This window comes from Geospiza fortis, unplaced genomic scaffold, assembly GCF_000277835.1.
Source record: "Geospiza fortis unplaced genomic scaffold, GeoFor_1.0 scaffold237, whole genome shotgun sequence".
Lineage (NCBI taxonomy): Eukaryota > Metazoa > Chordata > Aves > Passeriformes > Thraupidae > Geospiza > Geospiza fortis.
Window position 1 is genome coordinate 7,019,806 of NW_005054319.1, and position 18,475 is coordinate 7,038,280.

Sequence of the window (18,475 nt, forward strand, 5' to 3'; positions counted from 1 at the left end):
CGGCAGATTCGTGGGGGCGTGAATGCTGAGGGGCAGTATCAGGGTATGCAGGGCGGTGTCTGAGGGTAAACCAGACTCTCTGCTCAGTGGGGCTCAGGAATGTGAAGGAGGCAATGGGCAGGAATTGATGCCCAGGAAGTTCCACCTGAACATGAAGAAGAACTTGTGACCGGGCACTGGAACAGATTGTACAGTGAGGCTGTGGAGTCTCCCTCTCTGGAGATATTCCGGAACCATTTGGACATAATCCTCTGCCATGTGCTCTGGGATGGCCCTGCCTGAGCGGGGAGGTGGAACCAAAGGACCTACTGTGGTCTCTTCCAGCCTGACCCGTGCTGTGTGACCCTGTGACAGGCACATTGTTGACATGGAGCTGCTTCTGCTCATCTCCGGAGGTAGCTGGGACCTCTCGCTGACGCCGAGCGGCTGAGGGGGCTCTGGGCTGCAGCTCTGCCCTCAGCATCGGCGGGGCCAAACGAGTCTGCCCTGGCTCAGGTGTTGATGTCATCACCTCCCTTTGCCTGTGCCTGCTTCGGACACGATGATGTTTCGAGGTTTCCCTCCCAGTCTGGTGGTGCTCCTCTTGGGAGCTGGAACTTCCTTCTTTGCAAAGGGCTCTGCAGTTCCTGTTTGCCCGGAGCTGTACGTGGAGCCAGGAGATGTTTGTACTGGAGGGGCGGGGAGCAGCGGCAATGAGCGGTGGGCACAGGCTGCTCGGTTCTGGAGCCTAAACCAGGCTCTAAATCTTCTGGATGAGTTTTAGGTCAAGGTGACTGTTGCATGCTCCAGGTCATACTATATTAAGAACATCTACTGCACTTGGGGTTTAATTTTGAGATTAGGAGAAGGCTACCGAGGTGCTGATTATGTCCTTGTTCCCTAGCATCTGACAAATTTTGTTCCACAAAACACTTGATTCACAGGTAATGCATCTGAAAAAGGCTAAGGCTTACTTTGCTTACCTGTCCACAAAGGGTGTATTACTTGAATCAGAGTGAATTTAAAGTGTGTGAATGAGCGCCTCAGGGTAGCTGTGCCTCCATTCCAAGAGGCTGTATTTCACAGTGACCAGATAATGTAGATGAAATTGTAAAGCTCTTGCCATATTTCAGAATGTGTGGTGAAGGATTTCTGAACATAATCATCTCCCTGGTGTTACATTACTAAGAAAATAATACCTTTTTTTGTACTTACAATGATGCTTCCTGTTCTCCTGTATTCAAAACCTGCATGTTCCTTTCATTTTACTGCTAGCTGTGTTTGAAAGCTCACCGATGGAATGTGATTGGAATGTGGTTCTCACCACTCTGTAATCTAGAAGTTTGATTAAAGAGGTTCAGCTTTTCAGATTGTGGTTAAATAGACTAATATCAGTTAGGTATTCCCTGTTTGTTTGCTGTCAGAAATATAGAAAATTTAGGTGTAAACATTCCCTGTGAAGTTTGGAGCGTGGTTAATTGCACATGTTAACTATAAATACAGGACATATTTCTCACCACACGTCAGTATGATTTACTAGCAAGACACAGCATCAGGGCGTAGGTCCTACCACTGCTCTTAAAATTCATAACTTTTGATGTCAATGGATAAAAAGTACAGAAAGGGAAAATTCCTGTACTGCAAGGCAGTCCATTAGTGGGATTTGATGTCTTGTGAGTTTAGTGTGACTGAAGGAATAGCCAAATGAGACCTGACCTACTATGGGTTGGTATGGAAGCCTGTGGTCTAGAACCTGAATTATTTCTGGCACTATGCAAATGTCTTTAAAACAAGCCCACTCTCAGGATTGTGCAATCAAAGGGGTTGCTGGTCCTGTTGGCACTTGCATATGCTTCCCTTTATTACCAGGGTATTATCACATAGAAAGTTTAAGTTTTTGTAGGCTCTGGCAGCAGCTAAGTAACACAATCAGAGTTTTAATAAACAGTTTGTGCTTATTATGTTTGTGTACTTGTTTCTTATATAATCCTCAGTTTATATGTGTGTAAATTTTAGAGGTTTTCTTAGGGAAATTAGTGAAGGTATTCTGTTATATGTTTGGTATTGCAGAGGAAGACACTACTTCTCAAATCTCCTTAAGCAGCTGTTAGCTATTGATTTATTATGTTTTGGTTTTAATAGTTACTGGAGTTTTTGTCATATTTGAAGGTAGTCATGTATTTTCTGACTCACTCATGTCACGGGACTTCTGCTGATGTGTCTAGCCATTCTTAAAATTTGGAGCCAAATCATTATCTAATTTTTAATAATTCTTGAACCAATCATCCTCTTTCTGTTTAATTCAGTAGAGGAAGCAGAGATTTTTAACATATTGAGGTTGTTTGTTTTCATTAAACTAGATGAACAGGAGAAATTCTAGCTGCTGTCTCTCAAGAAGTGTTGTGCTTTCAGCAGCTGATCAGCCTGTGTGTGCCAGAGCCCACACCTGAGCTGTGTCCTGTCCAGCTGGCAGGCAGAAATCATGGGAAGAAGCTGCAGTTTGGATAAGCATGGGGTGCAGGAATGGCAGGGAGCCAGAGGTGTTGGCTGGGAGGTGACTGAAGAACTTGAGGGTTGGGAAGGAGGTGCTGAGATTATGGCTGGGGGAGAAGGGAAGGAACACAGGTAGAAGTCCATAGAAGCAAGTAGATTTTTGATAATCTGTGTAAAAACATAATGTTGTGACTGGATGAATTAATGAATTATAAACAGGAGGAAGCATTTAAAATTTTCAAAATTCTGATTTTGAAGATTTGATTTTGAGGGAATTTTATATACAAATTAAGAATTTTTATAACTTGTGATATATGAGTGCAATTGTAAAATGTTAAAGCTTAAGTGAGTAGCCTGGAAATGAGAGACAAGCTACAATACAATTTTTTGCTTTATTATAAAGACAAAGGTACTCCTTAAAAACTAGATAGATTGTAAAGTTTGAAAGTGTGGCAGAATTTTGAGGAGGTTGCTTAATATATGAGTTTGACAGTGTTCAGGGCTCAATAATTTTATCACAATTAATAAAATTTTAACCTGACAAGGATCAAATACCAGATAATAAGATTTTTGTGTTAACTTCTTATTGCATCAAAGTAAAAGAAATGCACACAAAGTAAAGAAATGCACAGTCTTTCCTAAAACTTCCAGTCTTGTAATGAACCATGGCAAAATTGAGCATGACAATGTTGTCCAGTTTTCAGTCTGGCTTACTTTAGTGTAAATATAGCTATGGAGAAATTTTAAAATGAAGACTATGTAAAAAGAGAGTATGATCATTCACTTGCATTTAAGGCAGATTATACCATGGCAACTTCTGAACACCTGGGAAGTCCCAAATTCTGGGTTGTTTGATTGCTGATTGGATAGAAAGGGTTTTTTGAGTATTTGGTTTGTGTTCTTCGTATTACTTACTGGCCAATCTAATTTCTCTTTAAAAGCTTCATCTGTCATAATCTCTTTAAATTTAGCCTATTTGTTGATACTGTTCTTACATTGATGTGCCCTGAGCAGTTTGCAGTCCCTGCTCTGATCAGTAAAATAAACTAGTGCACATTTATTTATCTTTTCCTAATAGAATATAAAACAAAGGAAGTATAGAGTACTGTAAAACAAAGCATAAGGCAGGGTAATAGGCTCTGTTTATATAAAGAACACATCACAAAACTTTATGACCAGTATCTCTTTTCTTATCAGGCTGCTGTTACCTAAAGTACAAGTGTTAAAAGAGGATGAGGCCAGGGAAGAAATCAAAAGAAATCACTCTTCCTGGTAATTTTATGCTCTGCAGCAACCAGCCATAAGAGTGTGAGCTAACATACCCATAAGCACAGTGCATGGTATCAGAGTGTGACTTTCTAAAGCTTGTGAAGGGTGATCTTTATAGTATTTCATGAAACTAACTCAGATAACGTAAATTGTAGTTGTTCTGCATCATTTTTGTCATTGTGTGACTTTTGCAAAGAATAAAACTTAGGGCTTTGGGCACCCTTTTTTAACTGCTGCTGTACAGTCTCAATAACCATCTTAATTTTCTTCCTGCAGCCGAGCAAAAGATGTAACAATGCCAGCAAAGCTTCCAGTGAATTTTTTCTCCACGAGATCTCCAGTGATTGATCTTTTCCGGGGGCAGTTGGACTACGCAGATCAGCTCCGCCAGGACTCAGAAATTGTGCTGTATTTCTTCTACGCGCCGTGGTGCGGGCAGTCCATTGCAGCCAGAGGAGAAATAGAACATGTGGCCAGCAGATTGTCAGACCAGGTAACTCCAGAGAAAATACCAATCTTAAACATGACCTGGTAGCTTTTCTGTGTCCAAGCTGATGCTGTTTTCTGTCTTCTCATGAGAAACAGTAGGACTTGAATGCTCACATTTTAGGGAAACTCATCAGTCGCCTTAAATTTAATTTAGCATACAGAGTGGTAGAATAAATGGAGACAGCCTGTGGTTCCTGCTCAGTTGTCTGCTATTTCTGCTTTTAAATGGGGAAGCCTATGACTTTCATGTTGTAAAGTGTTTTCAGATTTGTTCACTTGCCTTCAGACAGAAATTCCCTGGAGTTTGCTTCCAGTTCTGGGATCCTTGGAGACACTGGTAATCATATAAATATTGTAACCATAACAGTGCTTTCAAACCGTTGAGTGCCTGTGAATATTTCACAGGTACAGCTGTCCTAAACCTCCACTTGTTGAGCTCCACTCTGCAGAAAAAGTAATTAATGTGGGTTATGTTTAAATTAATAAATTGGAAGGATTTAGATTAAGATGCATAAAAGCTAGAAAGAACAGTGACCAAAAGGATTGCTGTTGCATAATGACAAAAAGAATAAAAAAGTGTCTGTGACAGATATGGAATACTGAGTTGAAAAGGCCCTGAAAATATCAGATGAAATGGATTGGAAAAAGTACATCAAGTACATCTTGGATAAAGTAGGTCACAGTACTGTACTTTGTTAGCTGTGAATTTTTCCCTGCTTTGCAGGTGCTGTTTGTGGCTGTAAATTGCTGGTGGAACCAGGGGAAATGCAGGAAGCAGAAGCATTTCTTTTATTTTCCTGTGATACACTTGTACCATCAGAGGTAAGATTTCATATGTACAGTCTAGGTTTTTTATTGTTCTTTTGGGAAACAGAGGTATCATATAAAGTGCTGCATTTTGAAAATGTTACATTTCTGGCTTCAGTAAATAGTTTTTGGGTAGATTCTAGGTGAGCTCATCCTGTATGCTGCTCAAGTGCCAGGTTGGGCTGTAACTGTCAGTTAAATGACACGCTGGGCAATTCTTCATCCTTATGGAAATTTTGGGTTGCCTGTGCATCTCCTGGAACTTCTGCCTCCAATGAAAAGAATTCACTGTTACATATTAATTTCAGATGTCTGCTTGCTCTCTGGATGGATTATAACAACTGGTCATAATTTATGGCAGCATTTAAAGAATGTACCTAATGGTTGTTGAAGTTAGTGGACTTTAAGTGTGTATTTAAATTGCACTACATATTGAAGACCTTGTTCTAATTTTGAACTTTGCACTCACTTTTTTATTCCCCTGAAGCTAAGATATCATTGTATAAAATTTTATATACCTTTGCTTTTATTTTTTAGTATTTGTATGTATTATCTGGTTTTTTTTCTCTGTGTGGAGCAGAAGGTAAGGAAACACAGTTTCTAACACTACATAAAAGTATTTAGTTTCTAACACTACATAAAAGTATTTAAGTTTTTATTTTACTAGTCTTGAACTGCAGCTCTCTTTCATTACAGAGGCTGATTTTGTTTTTTGGGGGGAATTTATGCATTGAGGAGGAACAGTCCTGGTCTTTGTTAGCTGAACGTGTAATAGACACGAGACACTGGCATAATTCAAGCTGTAATAAAAGAACCCTACAATCCCACTTGGATGTACTTTGACTGAAACCTACTTGACCTTGAAATTACGACACAGTAGATGGATGCACTGGGTATCATCAGTAACCTTAAACAGAGCTGTAACAAGATGAGGTGTAAATCCCTATTGATACTTCATAAAATCCTGAAGGGCAGTGCACCCCTCATGCCTCAGATGCTAAACCTCACATGTGGTGCCCTGGGCATGTGACATGCTGAGCAGTGAGTATTGCAGTGAACACAGAGGTTTGTAATAAACTGATGTAGGATGTAGAATGATCTAGTGGGCTCTAGGAGACCATTTTGAAGCAACTCAATACAGGTATCTCAGTGTGAGTTGGGTATTTTCCAGTGTATCTGTATGTACAAGCTGTATTAAAAATGTATCACATTCAGTTCTTCAGTGGAAATGGACTAATTCTTTATGCTCTTTGTGTTTGATTTCATGTGGGACAATGATGCTGTGTCCAATCCATTTATAATTAGGAGGAGAACCTCTGGAATTCACAGCTGCAAGCTCCAGCCCACCTTATGTTTTAGCACTAACGTTGTGTGAGCTGTTTTATCATATGGCTGGGGGGAAACTGGAGCTTTGCTGAGTCTGTTCATCAGCAGTGCAACTGAATTTGTCCCTGCTGCACTGATTGCTGCTCATAAAAGCCTGTGTAAAAATATTGCACCTTTTCAGACTGATACTGTTTGAGACACTGAAAAAACAAGGGAAAATAGTGACTTTTTCAGATCTGTATTTTTAAGTCTCATGTGTTTATTTCAGAAGAAGTGGAAAGATATGTATATGGTCATGTAATTTATATCTGAGTTCTACCAAGTTCTTTAATGGGACTCAGAAGTGATCTCCATCCCTCCAAGCTCACCAACACTCTGCCCCTTCCACAAATACTCGGGTGCTTCCCTCTGGTAACACAACTCCCTCATCACTTACAGCAGCCACTGGTGAAGCACAGAGAGCAATTCCCTAGAGGCTGAGCATGCTGTCTGTATAACTCCTATCTGCCACCCCCAGGAGGGACTCTCTACTGTTAATTTAAGTCTTAATGTTCTATTATTTTTTTTGGTACTAGTTTTGGACCAATTGAATACAAAGGCCCTATGAGTGCTGTTTATATTGAAAAGTTTGTTCGCCGGGTGATGACACCACTACTCTACATCTCGTCTCGATCAAAATTACTAGATTTCCTCTCAAATTATGAGGTACTTGTCTCTCTTCTCTAGCTTTACCACTGTGGTTCAGAAAGAGTTTGACTTGTTTTAGGATTAAATTTGATCTGCTCCAAAGTACTAGTTTATTTTCTGGATCCTGAAATCAGTGCCCTATAAATTTGTTAAAATCATTAAAATTTGAAATGACAAATTCATAATGTTGATTCCCTGTATAGTTACTACTATGATCTAGTGATGCTCTTAATTTACATTACTTTAGTATGTAGAGACAACAGTCAAAGTTGTTATCTCACCAAACTGATACGTACAAACAAGAACGAAGGGAGAAATGTTTTCACAAAAATCTTGCAGTCTAAGTTGGGACAGCATTTGAGAAATATATAATCATTACTTTAATTTTTAAAGAGTAGTAAGTTTTCTAGTAGGATAAGTCTTTTAACCGAGAACAAATATGAAACCAGTTGAAGCAAGGGCTCCTAGTGACTTTGTATGTGGTAACTTGATGATTTTAATCCACTGGTACATGTTGTTTTATTCATTTTTGTCTCTTGTGTTCAGGGGTGACGAGATTGGTAGCAATACTGGTGGAATAATAACTTCCAGTCAGACAAAATATGCTTACAACAGAGCCATTTAAAATCCCTTTATAACTGTTGATTCTTGCAGAGTGCAGAGTGCAGAAGCACCATAATCTTACTAAAGCCCAAGCTGTGAGAGTAGTGTGGAAAACCTGATCAACAAATGAGTGCTGTGACAGTGGGCAGAGCATGGCAGGGACCCTGCAGTGTCTGGGGCTGGTGCAGATCCTGTGTGAGTGCTGCTCACTGCAGTGCCTTGCTTGTGCTGCAGGATGGAGCACGGCCTGTGCTGTTCACTGGCAGCTGCCACAGCCTAGGGGACACACACTGGGAGTTCCCCTGGGTGGGTGCTCTGCTGTTCATGCCAGGAACTACCACTGGCTTTGGTTTTCCAGTGTTTTAAGTGGGGATTGAGTTGGGAGTAGTGAGTTGTGGCCTGTCTCTGGTGCTGGTAGTTTCTGTGATCATGAGCAATTCTGTTGTCCTTCCATTGCTTCAGTTTTGCTATTCTAAAATTCTAAAACATTTCTTTGCCTCTTGCAGAGATTTAAAGAAAGCCATGCTTGGTTTTTGGTTTGTGTTATGTTATTTCTTGGTGGACTGCTGAAGGTTACCAATGAGCATATTGTCATTAAGCTTAAATTTGCTTTGCAGTTAGAGGTGCACTTCCACTGGGAAAAGACTAAGATAAAAGACAAATTTAGGAGCAACAAAGATATTTTAAAATACTGCTTAGCAGTTGATCAGATATTTTTGTTTCTGCATTCAGACTTTCCCCCCTTCCTGTGCTTGAAATTCCATGGCTCCAAGTGCTGAGTTGCATTGTTCAGCATTTGTTGGTTCTTTTTTTTCTGAAATGGCCCAAGAGCAGAGGCTGTTTCTGTTCATGTTGCCTCACAGTCATTCCTGCCTGAAGTTCTGTCCCAGACCATGGCTCAAGGTGCTCAATGTCTTTCTTGCCTCTGTAAAGTTATGCAAGAGGGGAAGGAGGGGATACAAAAGTAACAGATACAGATAAGATGAAAGAAACATAATTGTTTATGAAGGTGGATGCAGAGAAAACCATAGACACAAAGGAAAAGTTAGTTTTAAACTGGAAATAAACAGGTTGTTTCATCACTTCAGTCAGAAATGAGAACATTTTATAATGTTTTCCCTGTGAGTTTAGAAATTGATACCTTTTGTAGAAGATACAATCCAGGGGTTAGTCCTGTGTTTAAGTGAGAAAGTTTGGGGAATAGAGTAGATTATGGGCAATTGGGACGTGTATGGCACAAACTAATTGCTATTTTGAGACCTTTGGCTAGTGTCTTCCTTTGACTTTTAATCTTCTCTGTATAAAAAATACTAATTTTAGCAGAAGGGAAAGGACAGAAGACTGTGAAGGATTGCTATTGGGCACTTTGGCAACTCTGCTGGTAGATCATGTTTTTGTGATTTCACTGAAAAGCTAATTAATTTCAAGCTCAAAATAATTTGCAAGATGTGTCATCATCACTATGTAATTTTCGGTCCTGTGCTCTGATGGCAAAAGGATTCTGCAGACTAGAAGAGATACTGATGAACAGAATCCAGTTAAATGTAAGAACCGGTGGTGTTTGTTGCTTGGTCTTTGGTTCTTCCTCGACCTAATCACGACTGTCGTGACATGCCAGTTGCTCTCACTAGAGGGCGCTCAATCCCCATGAAAAAACCTTGGTTGAGGACTCGAAAGTTGAGCCAAAACATTTTTTTAAAATTACAAATGGGTATAAAGTAACTGGAGTATTAAAGACATTTATGCAATTGTAAACTAATTAGTAGCTGGGTTTTTTTTCATATCTTCTGTTCCCATTATTTCACTTTTTTTGGCCTTTAAATTTCAGAGCTTTTTCCTCGCAGTCATTTAATACTGCCTTTCTAAAAATCTTCAAGTCAGTTGTAGTTTCAGTGACTCCCATCAAGCTTTGCAAGTGTTATTACTCACCCTTTTCTCCCTTTTCTAAAGTGCTTATGGAAATACTGAACTGCTTGAATATCAGTGCACATCCTGGCTGGCTATCTTTGGCTGCTGAAAAACATTAATTTTTTAAGTGTTTTTTGTCTTTCCTATTTTCCTAATCTGGAAAAGAGCCTTCCATGTTATTTCTTATCACCTTAGTTTCTTCAAGACTGGTTGGTAATTTCTTCTAGACTTCAGGGAATTACAGCATACTGCATGGAGTCATCTACATGCTTGCTTATTCCTTCCAGAAGTTGTGCTAGGTTTGAGGCATGGTTCAGTAATAACACTGCTAGCTTTTCTCCAGTAGAAATTACTCATCTGAAAATCTCTGTTCATTTTTAAAGTTTCAATGAACTTGCTGTTTGGTAATTGTTGAGATGCTTGGTAAGTCTGTTACTTGATTTAATTGCATCCTATATGACTTTCCATTCCTGTGGTGTAGTGACCAAGCGAGAAATAGGCTTCACTACAATTAATGATTTTGTATTTCCATATATGAGTTTCATTAGGAGATAGCACTAAGAACTCTTCACTATTGGACATCCTCAGGTTTGCTCCAAAGCCCTTCCTACAGACACTTGGTTTGAGACAGGGACAGAAAATTGTTTCCTGGGAAGAAAAGCTGCAGCAAGCTCCACTCTAGCAGTGCCCGTGCTCCTAATGCTCCTAAGCACCCCTGTGTCACATGGCAGTGTTTATTCCTCTGGCTTAGGCAGCAGCAGCTTCAGCTGATGGCTGCAGAGTGCTCACATGAAGGTGGGTACCCAGAATTGCACACTGCTGGGAGCAGCTGTTCCTCAGTAACACATTGGGTGTAGGTTCCTCCTGAACTGTTTGCTGGCAAGCTGTTCCTGACTTTTGGAGGCTCTTACACGGAAGAAGGTGGGAGTTGTTGCTGTTCAGCTCTTCTTGGCCTACTTGTATTCCAAACCAAGGACTTCTTGTTCACATTGAGATACCTCTTCTGTGAGACTTGAACCTCACTTGTACAGAGCAAGAATTGTTATTAGTTGTAATACCTGGAAGCGTTCAGTCTTGTTAAAAACTTCATTCTTACAGAGAGGAAAACTTTCTTGGTACTTCAGAAGAAATGCAGTAATTTAGTCCCTTTACTCCTGTGTATAATTGCACCCTGTAACAGGACAAAAGCTTTAACTGGTCTGGGATGATGATTAAAAGGACATTATTTAACCAGATTACTGATTAGGCATAGAGCATTAGTAAATACTAGTATATATAGTAATGTACAGTAGGATATATTCTCCAACTACAATTTTTTTTAATTGAAAAAAACAGTATACAAAAATTATCCTTTGGGAAACATTATTCACAATCTGGAAATCTTAAGCTTCTGTTAGTGTAAAGCAGAACTGGTACTCTGAATCAGAATGTTACCTTTTAAATAACATTATAAATACTTCTGCATCTGACTTCTGGCTTCTTGCCACATTTTACTGTCACTTTTGACTCTCCTTTTATTCACTGTTTGGTGTCCTAAATTCACTTGGTACAGGATTACTATTCAAAAATGGTCCTAGGAAATGGGAAGCTAAAATTTTGATTATCTTATCTGTCTCCTTATTTTCGTTCAGTTGAATGCTTTCAAAGTCTTTTAGAAGGAATTGTTTCTTTTTACTGTCTTAGTTTTGGAACTAAGAGAAAAAAATGATCATTAATTACTAACCTGTATGTTGTTTAAAAAAGAACACTGAGTGCTATTATTTTGCTGTGGTTTTTTTGCTACTATTTTATTTCTGTTTTTATTTTCTTCTTGGTAATTATTGTTGCAGAAATTTCCCTGATTGCTTGTAACTCATTTTTGTTATTGATAATTTTTTTGGGGTACCTCACAAAGAATCTTTATGAACAAGGGGTTTATGCTTAGCATTCATCCATTAAAGAGGATTCCTGCCTAAAAAGAGAAGTCATGAGCTGGAATGGGCAATGTTGTTATTGGGGAATATCTTCAAGATTGCTAATTGTACTGAATTAGATCAGTGTGTTAGGCTGATATGAATAACTGAATTCATATTAATAATAACAGGTAAATGTATGTTCATATTTTAAAAAGAAATTTAAAAAAAATAAAAGCAGTCTCTGAAGTACCAAATGAAAATCCTCCTGTGAGGATGTATTTGCCACACAAATGGGTGCCAGATGAGTCTGGAATTTTCTGTTCCACAGCAGTCCCTGGAGTGCTCTTGCTTTGTGTGTCAAATGCCTTCTGTATTCACTGGTGGAAATGAGAAACAAATAACACCAAATAACCAAATGCCATCACTTACTCTGTCCTGAAAGTTTTAAGCCCATTTGAGTGATGAGTCAAAAACATAATTAATAGTAATTTTTAATGGATTATATTTCTAAAAATTTAAAACCAAAGCTTAACTGAAATATTGGAATGAAAAAAATCAAGTGTGTACCTCTTTTTTCCAAGTCAGCTTCTTCCAGATTCTCTCCTGAGTTTAATAGGAAGTCATTCACCTGGAAAAATCAGTAGGCCTGTTCTGGGATGAATCTTTTAAATTTGGAATTGTCTGTCTGGCAGTTTGAAGAGCTTTATGGATATGCAGATGGGATATGGAGTTCTCAAGGTTTTTGTGCAGTTGGTCTCTCACTGACTTTAGGATATACTGAAAGCATTTACAGTGGCTGTAACTTAAAGATGGGACAATCACTTACCTTAGCAGTTCAAGCATTGACACACTGACTGTGTGAATTCATATGTAAATACTAATTATGTGCAACATAAACAATTAAAGGTTTACTGCTCAAGCCCTTTATACTCAGAAAAATTGTATTTGAAATTCCAATTCTAAAAAAATCTTTGTGATGCTTATGCTTCTTACCTTGGTGCTGGAACTGGTTCAAAATATAGTTGCCAAGCAAATAGTAATTGTTTTTGGTGAACTTCAACATGGGAAGCACCATTAGAAACGTAGCATCCATAAAGCCCCTCTCTCTTACATGAGCTTTTGAATGACAGCTTCATTCTTTCAATGAGAACTGATTTCCATTCAGTCTTTTAATATTAAAATTTTTGTTGCAGCATAAAGTGACTGCTCTTCAGTAAACGTTGTTGTCTTTTAGAGTCTGTTGTGTTTACTGTAGTCCCATATATTTATACTTGAAAATAGCTTAATTAACTCTAATTCTTATTGTTTCAGCCTGGAGTTGTGGGATTTTTTGAGTTCAATGCTTCACCTCAACCGCCTGGTTATTTAACATTCTTCACATCAGCATTACATTCATTAAAGAAAGGTAAAAGCTCCATTTTCATAATTTAAGATGTCTGTGAATGAGTTATGTCTAAGTGCTTCAATCGTTTTTTGCAATATTTTGTAACGTAGGACTTAATCCCTTCTGAATGTTTCTTGGTGTTGATCTAACTGTGGGACTGTCTCATTACAGTTGAGGATTGCTTATATAAAAAGCTGACGATGTGATCAGCCTGGTTTGCACCAGGAGAAAGTTCCCTCAGACCCCCACGTGTATCCAGGACTGTAATCAGACTGGCCCTTGGTTAAAGTGAATCCAGGAGTCTTTGTCCTGTGCAGTGTCACAGGCACTGGGATGGACTGGACTGTGTCAGCCCTTGGAAACTGAATTCAGTGATGGGTGGAGTTACAGAGCTGCTGCAAGGCAGCCTGAGAAGGTCTTTCTCCCCCTCTTATTTTGCACTGATAATCTAAAATACAAACCCTCTTGATTGTGTTTAAACATGCAAATTTTGTGATGATTAATACCTCATTTTTGGGTCATGAATTTGGGATAGACCCTTCTTAAAGTTAAAAATTAACATGTTTTTTTAATTTTCCTTTCTGTCAGCAAATGAAGGAGATTAATACTTATTTTTTCTAATTCATACTTATTCATTCTTATTTTTTACTGTGCCACTGATGTGATAAAGAGCCTGTTCTATATTTTGTTCTGTGATTTTCACATTTGTACGTGGAATTAGTTCTTTGCAACATAAAGATAAGCAGTCTGTCTTTATGTGTACATATTTATAAATTATACGTATTTACTGTAAATATACATTATTTAATGTTCATGCCTTTCCCTTACGTGTATCATCTGGGCTTTTGAGATGCCATAAACCACAGCAAGGTGCATTTGTGGTACCAGATTCTGTATTTCCTAAGCAAATGGAGAATTTGGACAGTCGAGGTTACACAGACAAGTCTCTATACCTGGAGTGCAGAAGGGGAGCACGTTTGTGCTTCTTGCCATCTTTCTTCTGCCGTAATCACCAGTTTTGGCAGTAGCTCTTCACAGATTTCTGTGCCTTTACACAGCACTGTTGTGTGTTCTGGTTTGAGGGTGGTGTTCCAGGGGAGTTCAGTGTGTGTAATTGTTTTCAAAGATTGCAAACGTGCCCTTTCAGATTACCTTGGCACAATCCGCTTTGGCGTGGTCACAGATAAACGCGTGGCAGAGGAGATCTCCCTGGTGCACCCTGGCAGTGTGTATTTGCACAGACATGCCAACACATCTCTTGTGAGTATTGCTGTGTCCTGTAGGATCTCTGATGTGGTACAGGGATGCTCAGGGATCAGAATTAGAAAACAACTTGAATGAGGATTTTGACAAAGATTTTGAGGCGGGATAGTAGGAACAGTGAAGACTTCTATTTTGGCTTAAAGGTATAACATAGCCCTGATTAGAAAAATCATACAAATTAAATTAAATTAATTTATAATAACTCTTAATCCATGTGCCTTGCTTTTTGAAAAGTTAAGGCTGAAAATACTAACTTTCAGATTTACTATTTGGCATAGAGACACTACCTGCCTACACTGGCACCATGAGTGTAAACTCTGTGAAAACAGGTGTTGTGATGTGTATTTTATTCAGTTAAGACTATGGAAAACAGGGCTTTGAGTGAAATAGCATAAAATACATAGAAATTACTTTTTTGTGCTAATTATTTAGATAAACTTGCCTGAATATATTAAAATTGATCCTAGAACCTGTGAGCACCTTTTATTATATATTTCATTCCTTTGCATTCGCGGGAATGAGAAATACCAGTTCTAAATGCTGCCTTGATGTTTGAGTCTTAAAAGGCTAATTTGAAATGAGTTAATATGGTGATTGAATAGTGGGAAGAATGTTCTAACTTTACATAAATTACAATATATGATGATACCAGCTTAAAGCTCTTTCACTTACAAAGAAAATTCATACTATTGAGAAAAGTTAAGATTATAAAGATGTAGAAAAAGAAAGAGGAGCTTCCCTGGTAGAATCCTTTTTGCTTGTGGATGTTACTTTACGCTTGTGGATGAGCGTTTGGAAAGCTTTCCCAAAGGGAAAGCTTGTATGAAATGCTGAAGTTTGCTGACACTTACTGCATTTAGAAAGGAAGTTCTAGTCACTACAGTGAAGAACTGCATTTGTTACTAAATCAAGTGAGGACAAAACTGGTTTTTTCCCCTCCAAGATCTATCCAAAAGACATCATGAACTTCACTGCTGAGAACATTTGCAAGTGGGCTCTGGAAAATCGGGAGATGCTCATACGCTGGCTGAGACCACATGGTGGGAAAAGCCTTCTTCTAAACAATGAGCTGAAGAAAGGACCAGCACTTCTCATATTTATACCTTATAATCCCCTAGCAGAAATTCATCCTCTTTTAGATGAAGTAAGTGAAACTTTTTTTTTTTTTTTTAACTTAAAAAATACTAAAACATGAGAGCTGTGATCAGGGTTCTGAGCTTAATTGTGACAGATACCTCATTTTAGCTCACTGTTCCAAGTATCTGGTTTTGTTTAGAACCACTTTTTCAAGCTGTATTATCACAACTCTCTTACACTGGTTTGCATCTCACACAACGTGCCTTTGTCTCACTCAACAGCTGTTCAGAACAAGCATCTAACTCTACCTTGACCTGCTACTTCTTGTGGTGGGTGCAATGTAAGACATGCAGATCTTTCCCAGCTAGAACTAGAAGACTTGTGTGTTTTGTCCACCCCATTCTACTTCTCCTCTCCTGTCCTTCCAGAGGTGCTTGTGCAACGAAGAATGGATCTTTTGTAAAACCAGACAATGTTATTTGAAATACAGCCCAATCAAACTACTCAGAGCCAATCTGATTTTTATATCCTGTGTGTTCCTTAGTCACCTTTCAAATTTCTCTTCCTCTGAACTGCCTAGGATAGGAGTTTGTGGAGCTGTGCAGAAATGAGATAGGGAAACTAACTTGGATGAAAACTAGTTTTTTGTCCCTGGGCTATTTTTCAGCTGGAACCCATCATCCCATTTAGTATAACACAAAGCTGCACATCCCAGTGTGATCATGTAGCTCTAAGCAGTGTGAAAGACCAAAAGCAGGGCTGGGACAGTGCTGACTTACTTACATGGCATCTGTGTCCAGGAATGTGTAACTTCCACAAGGAGGCCTAATTAATACTGCAGTGTCTTGAAACAATAAGGAAAAAATTAAAGTAACTTATTATACAATATTTAGCCAAGCTAAATAGACACAATAAAAGGTACACGAGACTGCTGTGAAATAGGGTTGGGGAAGTCTATGCCTGGAGAAGAACAGCCATTACTCTTGTAGTAACCTGTCTTCTGTTTGGCAGGCTTTGTTCAGTGGTGTTTGTCACAGATGAAACATTCTAGTAACAGGTACCACTTATTTCTACCAAATCAGTGCAGCATAAGGTGGATGTTCCACTTCAGATTTCATTCTGCTAAATAACAGTTTTTATCAAAATGTGACATGAGATACAAAATAATCCCGTTGTTCTTGTATAGCTTCACTTCGACAGGGTGATATTATGCAACTTGTTTACCCTGGGAAGAGCTGTTTACTGCAGCCAGCCTGTGGGTTTCATCAAGCAGTGAAACCACTTGACTGTAAGCAAGTTGCAGAGAACAAGGCTCTCAAGTTGAATGTTGAAAAATCTCATAGCAAAAATTTTTTTCTGATTACAGCTCACTGCAGTGAGATTTCTTATTGCACATCTGGTTTTCTGTTCATAATCTCTTCTCCAGTTTCTCTAGGTAGTCCAGATCTCCAGGCTAGGTTATAGTGTGAGGGGCCAAGTTTTTTTCAAGTATTCAGTTAAGCCTTTTCAGGATGAAAATTTCTAACAGCTAATTCTAGAATATTGTAACAAAGCATTGCTGTAGACCACATGTTAATACTGAGGGTCCTGTGACATAACAGCCCTCCAGGATGTGACATTTCAACATCCCTTTGATAATTTTAATGGTTTCTCTCAAAATGTTCTCCCGTAAGCAGTGTGTGTATGCTCTGTATTTTGTTTAGTGTGCTAATAAGAATGATAGGAAACTTCTTCTCTCACTTTTCTTCCTTGCATGTTCTGTTACTTGTCTCCCAGAAAGGGAATTCCTTACATGGTCCATACATGTCCCTTTTTCTCTGCTTGATTACCCTTGGTTATGAAAAGCAAACTGGTGATGTAGGATAGAAATGTTTGCATGGAGGGACAGGTTGTTTTTTTTTCTTGTTTTCTTTCTTCTCCCAGTAAGTTACGATGTGCAGAGAACACTTGGAGTATTACAAATCTATGCCCGTGGCTGGGAGAACAGAAACATTGCTTCAACACTCTCAGTGATAGTTACGAAATCCATGTACCACCTAAGCCAGAAGAAATCTCTATTCCCTTTTCATATGGGAATGCTTTCATGTATTTTCTCCTCCTATTGGAAAATGAAGGAAATTCAGGAACCTCTACTCAGTAATGTTTTGTGTAGTGGGGTTTAGCCATAAAATGTAGGTTATTGCACTGTAGTAAATATGTTGCACAGAGGACCTTGCAATCAGTGTGATGGACTGAATCATATTTTAAATTGACTTTGTTGTTCTATATATTCAATGTTTATATGCTGAAATATCTGAAAAATTAACTTTGTTGTCAAGTCAGAGCCCCCTGTAATTTTTTGAAATATTAGTCAGCTTAATGTTTCTGAAATTCCATCTCTAGTTGCATATAATGTTGTTAAACCTGCAAAAGATAACTGCATTTGGGTGAACTGTGTACAGTTAATCTTGATTTTTTTCTCTCTCTTTTAAGATTACCAAAGTGGCCTTGGAATACCACAAGTGTAATAAAAGCCAGGCAGCTGAGGCAGACCTTCAGCATGCAGGAGACTCTGATTCACCAGCTTTTGATTCCTCAGTGACAGATGCACAGCTGAAGTTCTCTGAAACATTTCCCATAGCCAAGTCCCCATGCTGTAACACGGTGGTGCTTCCACAGTGGCACTCCATCTCCAGAACTCACAATGTCTGCGAGCTCTGTGTTAACCAGACTCTTGGTGTCAAACCAAATAAAGTCCATGTGCCACACTGTAACTTTTTAGAGATAGAAGCAGCTTTGGACTCTTTCTACCTCCAGGAACATACTTTTTTCCAAGTAATATCAAATACCATAGAATGCAGCAATTTCTTAAGTTTCTATAGTCCCTTTAGCTATTACACTGCATGTTGCAGGACAGTAAACAGGCATTTTTTAAGTTTCATTAGTTCTGAGAAGACCATCTTTGAAACCCCCAAAGTAGCATTTTCTTCCCATGGGAAGAAAGATAACACTCAATTTTCTATTCCTCACATTGAGGATAGGAATTGTTTTATTCCTGACCTTAATATTAGTAGCACGAACATTACTGGTCTGAGCTGCAGGACCAACAAAACCTTGAATCTCTATCTACTGGATTCAAATCTTTTTTGGATATATGCAGAGAGATTAGGAGCATCAAGATCTACTCATCTTAAGGAATTTGCTGCCATTGTTGACCTGAAAGAAGAAGTGCACTATGTCCTGGACCAGAATCAGTCACTTGTTGGACCTACCCTGGGTACAGTATTCATTATACAAATGCTTGCATTTTGAAAAT

General features: G+C 38.8%; 1 protein-coding gene across 2 annotated transcripts in view; it reads left to right on the top strand.

Annotated features, from left to right (window-relative positions):
- Window positions 1-4,016: 4,016 nt before the first annotated feature.
- TXNDC11 (thioredoxin domain containing 11) overlaps window positions 4,017-18,475 on the top strand; it is a 23,055-nt gene continuing 8,596 nt past the window's right edge. Inside the window, exons 1-7 of one of the 2 annotated variants that reach the window (XM_031056594.1) lie at window positions 4,017-4,234; window positions 4,955-5,052; window positions 6,939-7,068; window positions 12,768-12,861; window positions 13,988-14,100; window positions 15,047-15,247; window positions 17,653-18,436. In XM_031056594.1, the coding sequence (XP_030912454.1) occupies window positions 4,037-4,234; window positions 4,955-5,052; window positions 6,939-7,068; window positions 12,768-12,861; window positions 13,988-14,100; window positions 15,047-15,247; window positions 17,653-18,436 (1,618 nt within the window). In that variant the 5' untranslated portion in view covers window positions 4,017-4,036. Of the gene's footprint in view, window positions 4,235-4,954; window positions 5,053-6,938; window positions 7,069-12,767; window positions 12,862-13,987; window positions 14,101-15,046; window positions 15,248-17,652; window positions 18,437-18,475 lie in introns of those variants that run through there. The other variant, XM_031056595.1, reaches the window with a different exon arrangement.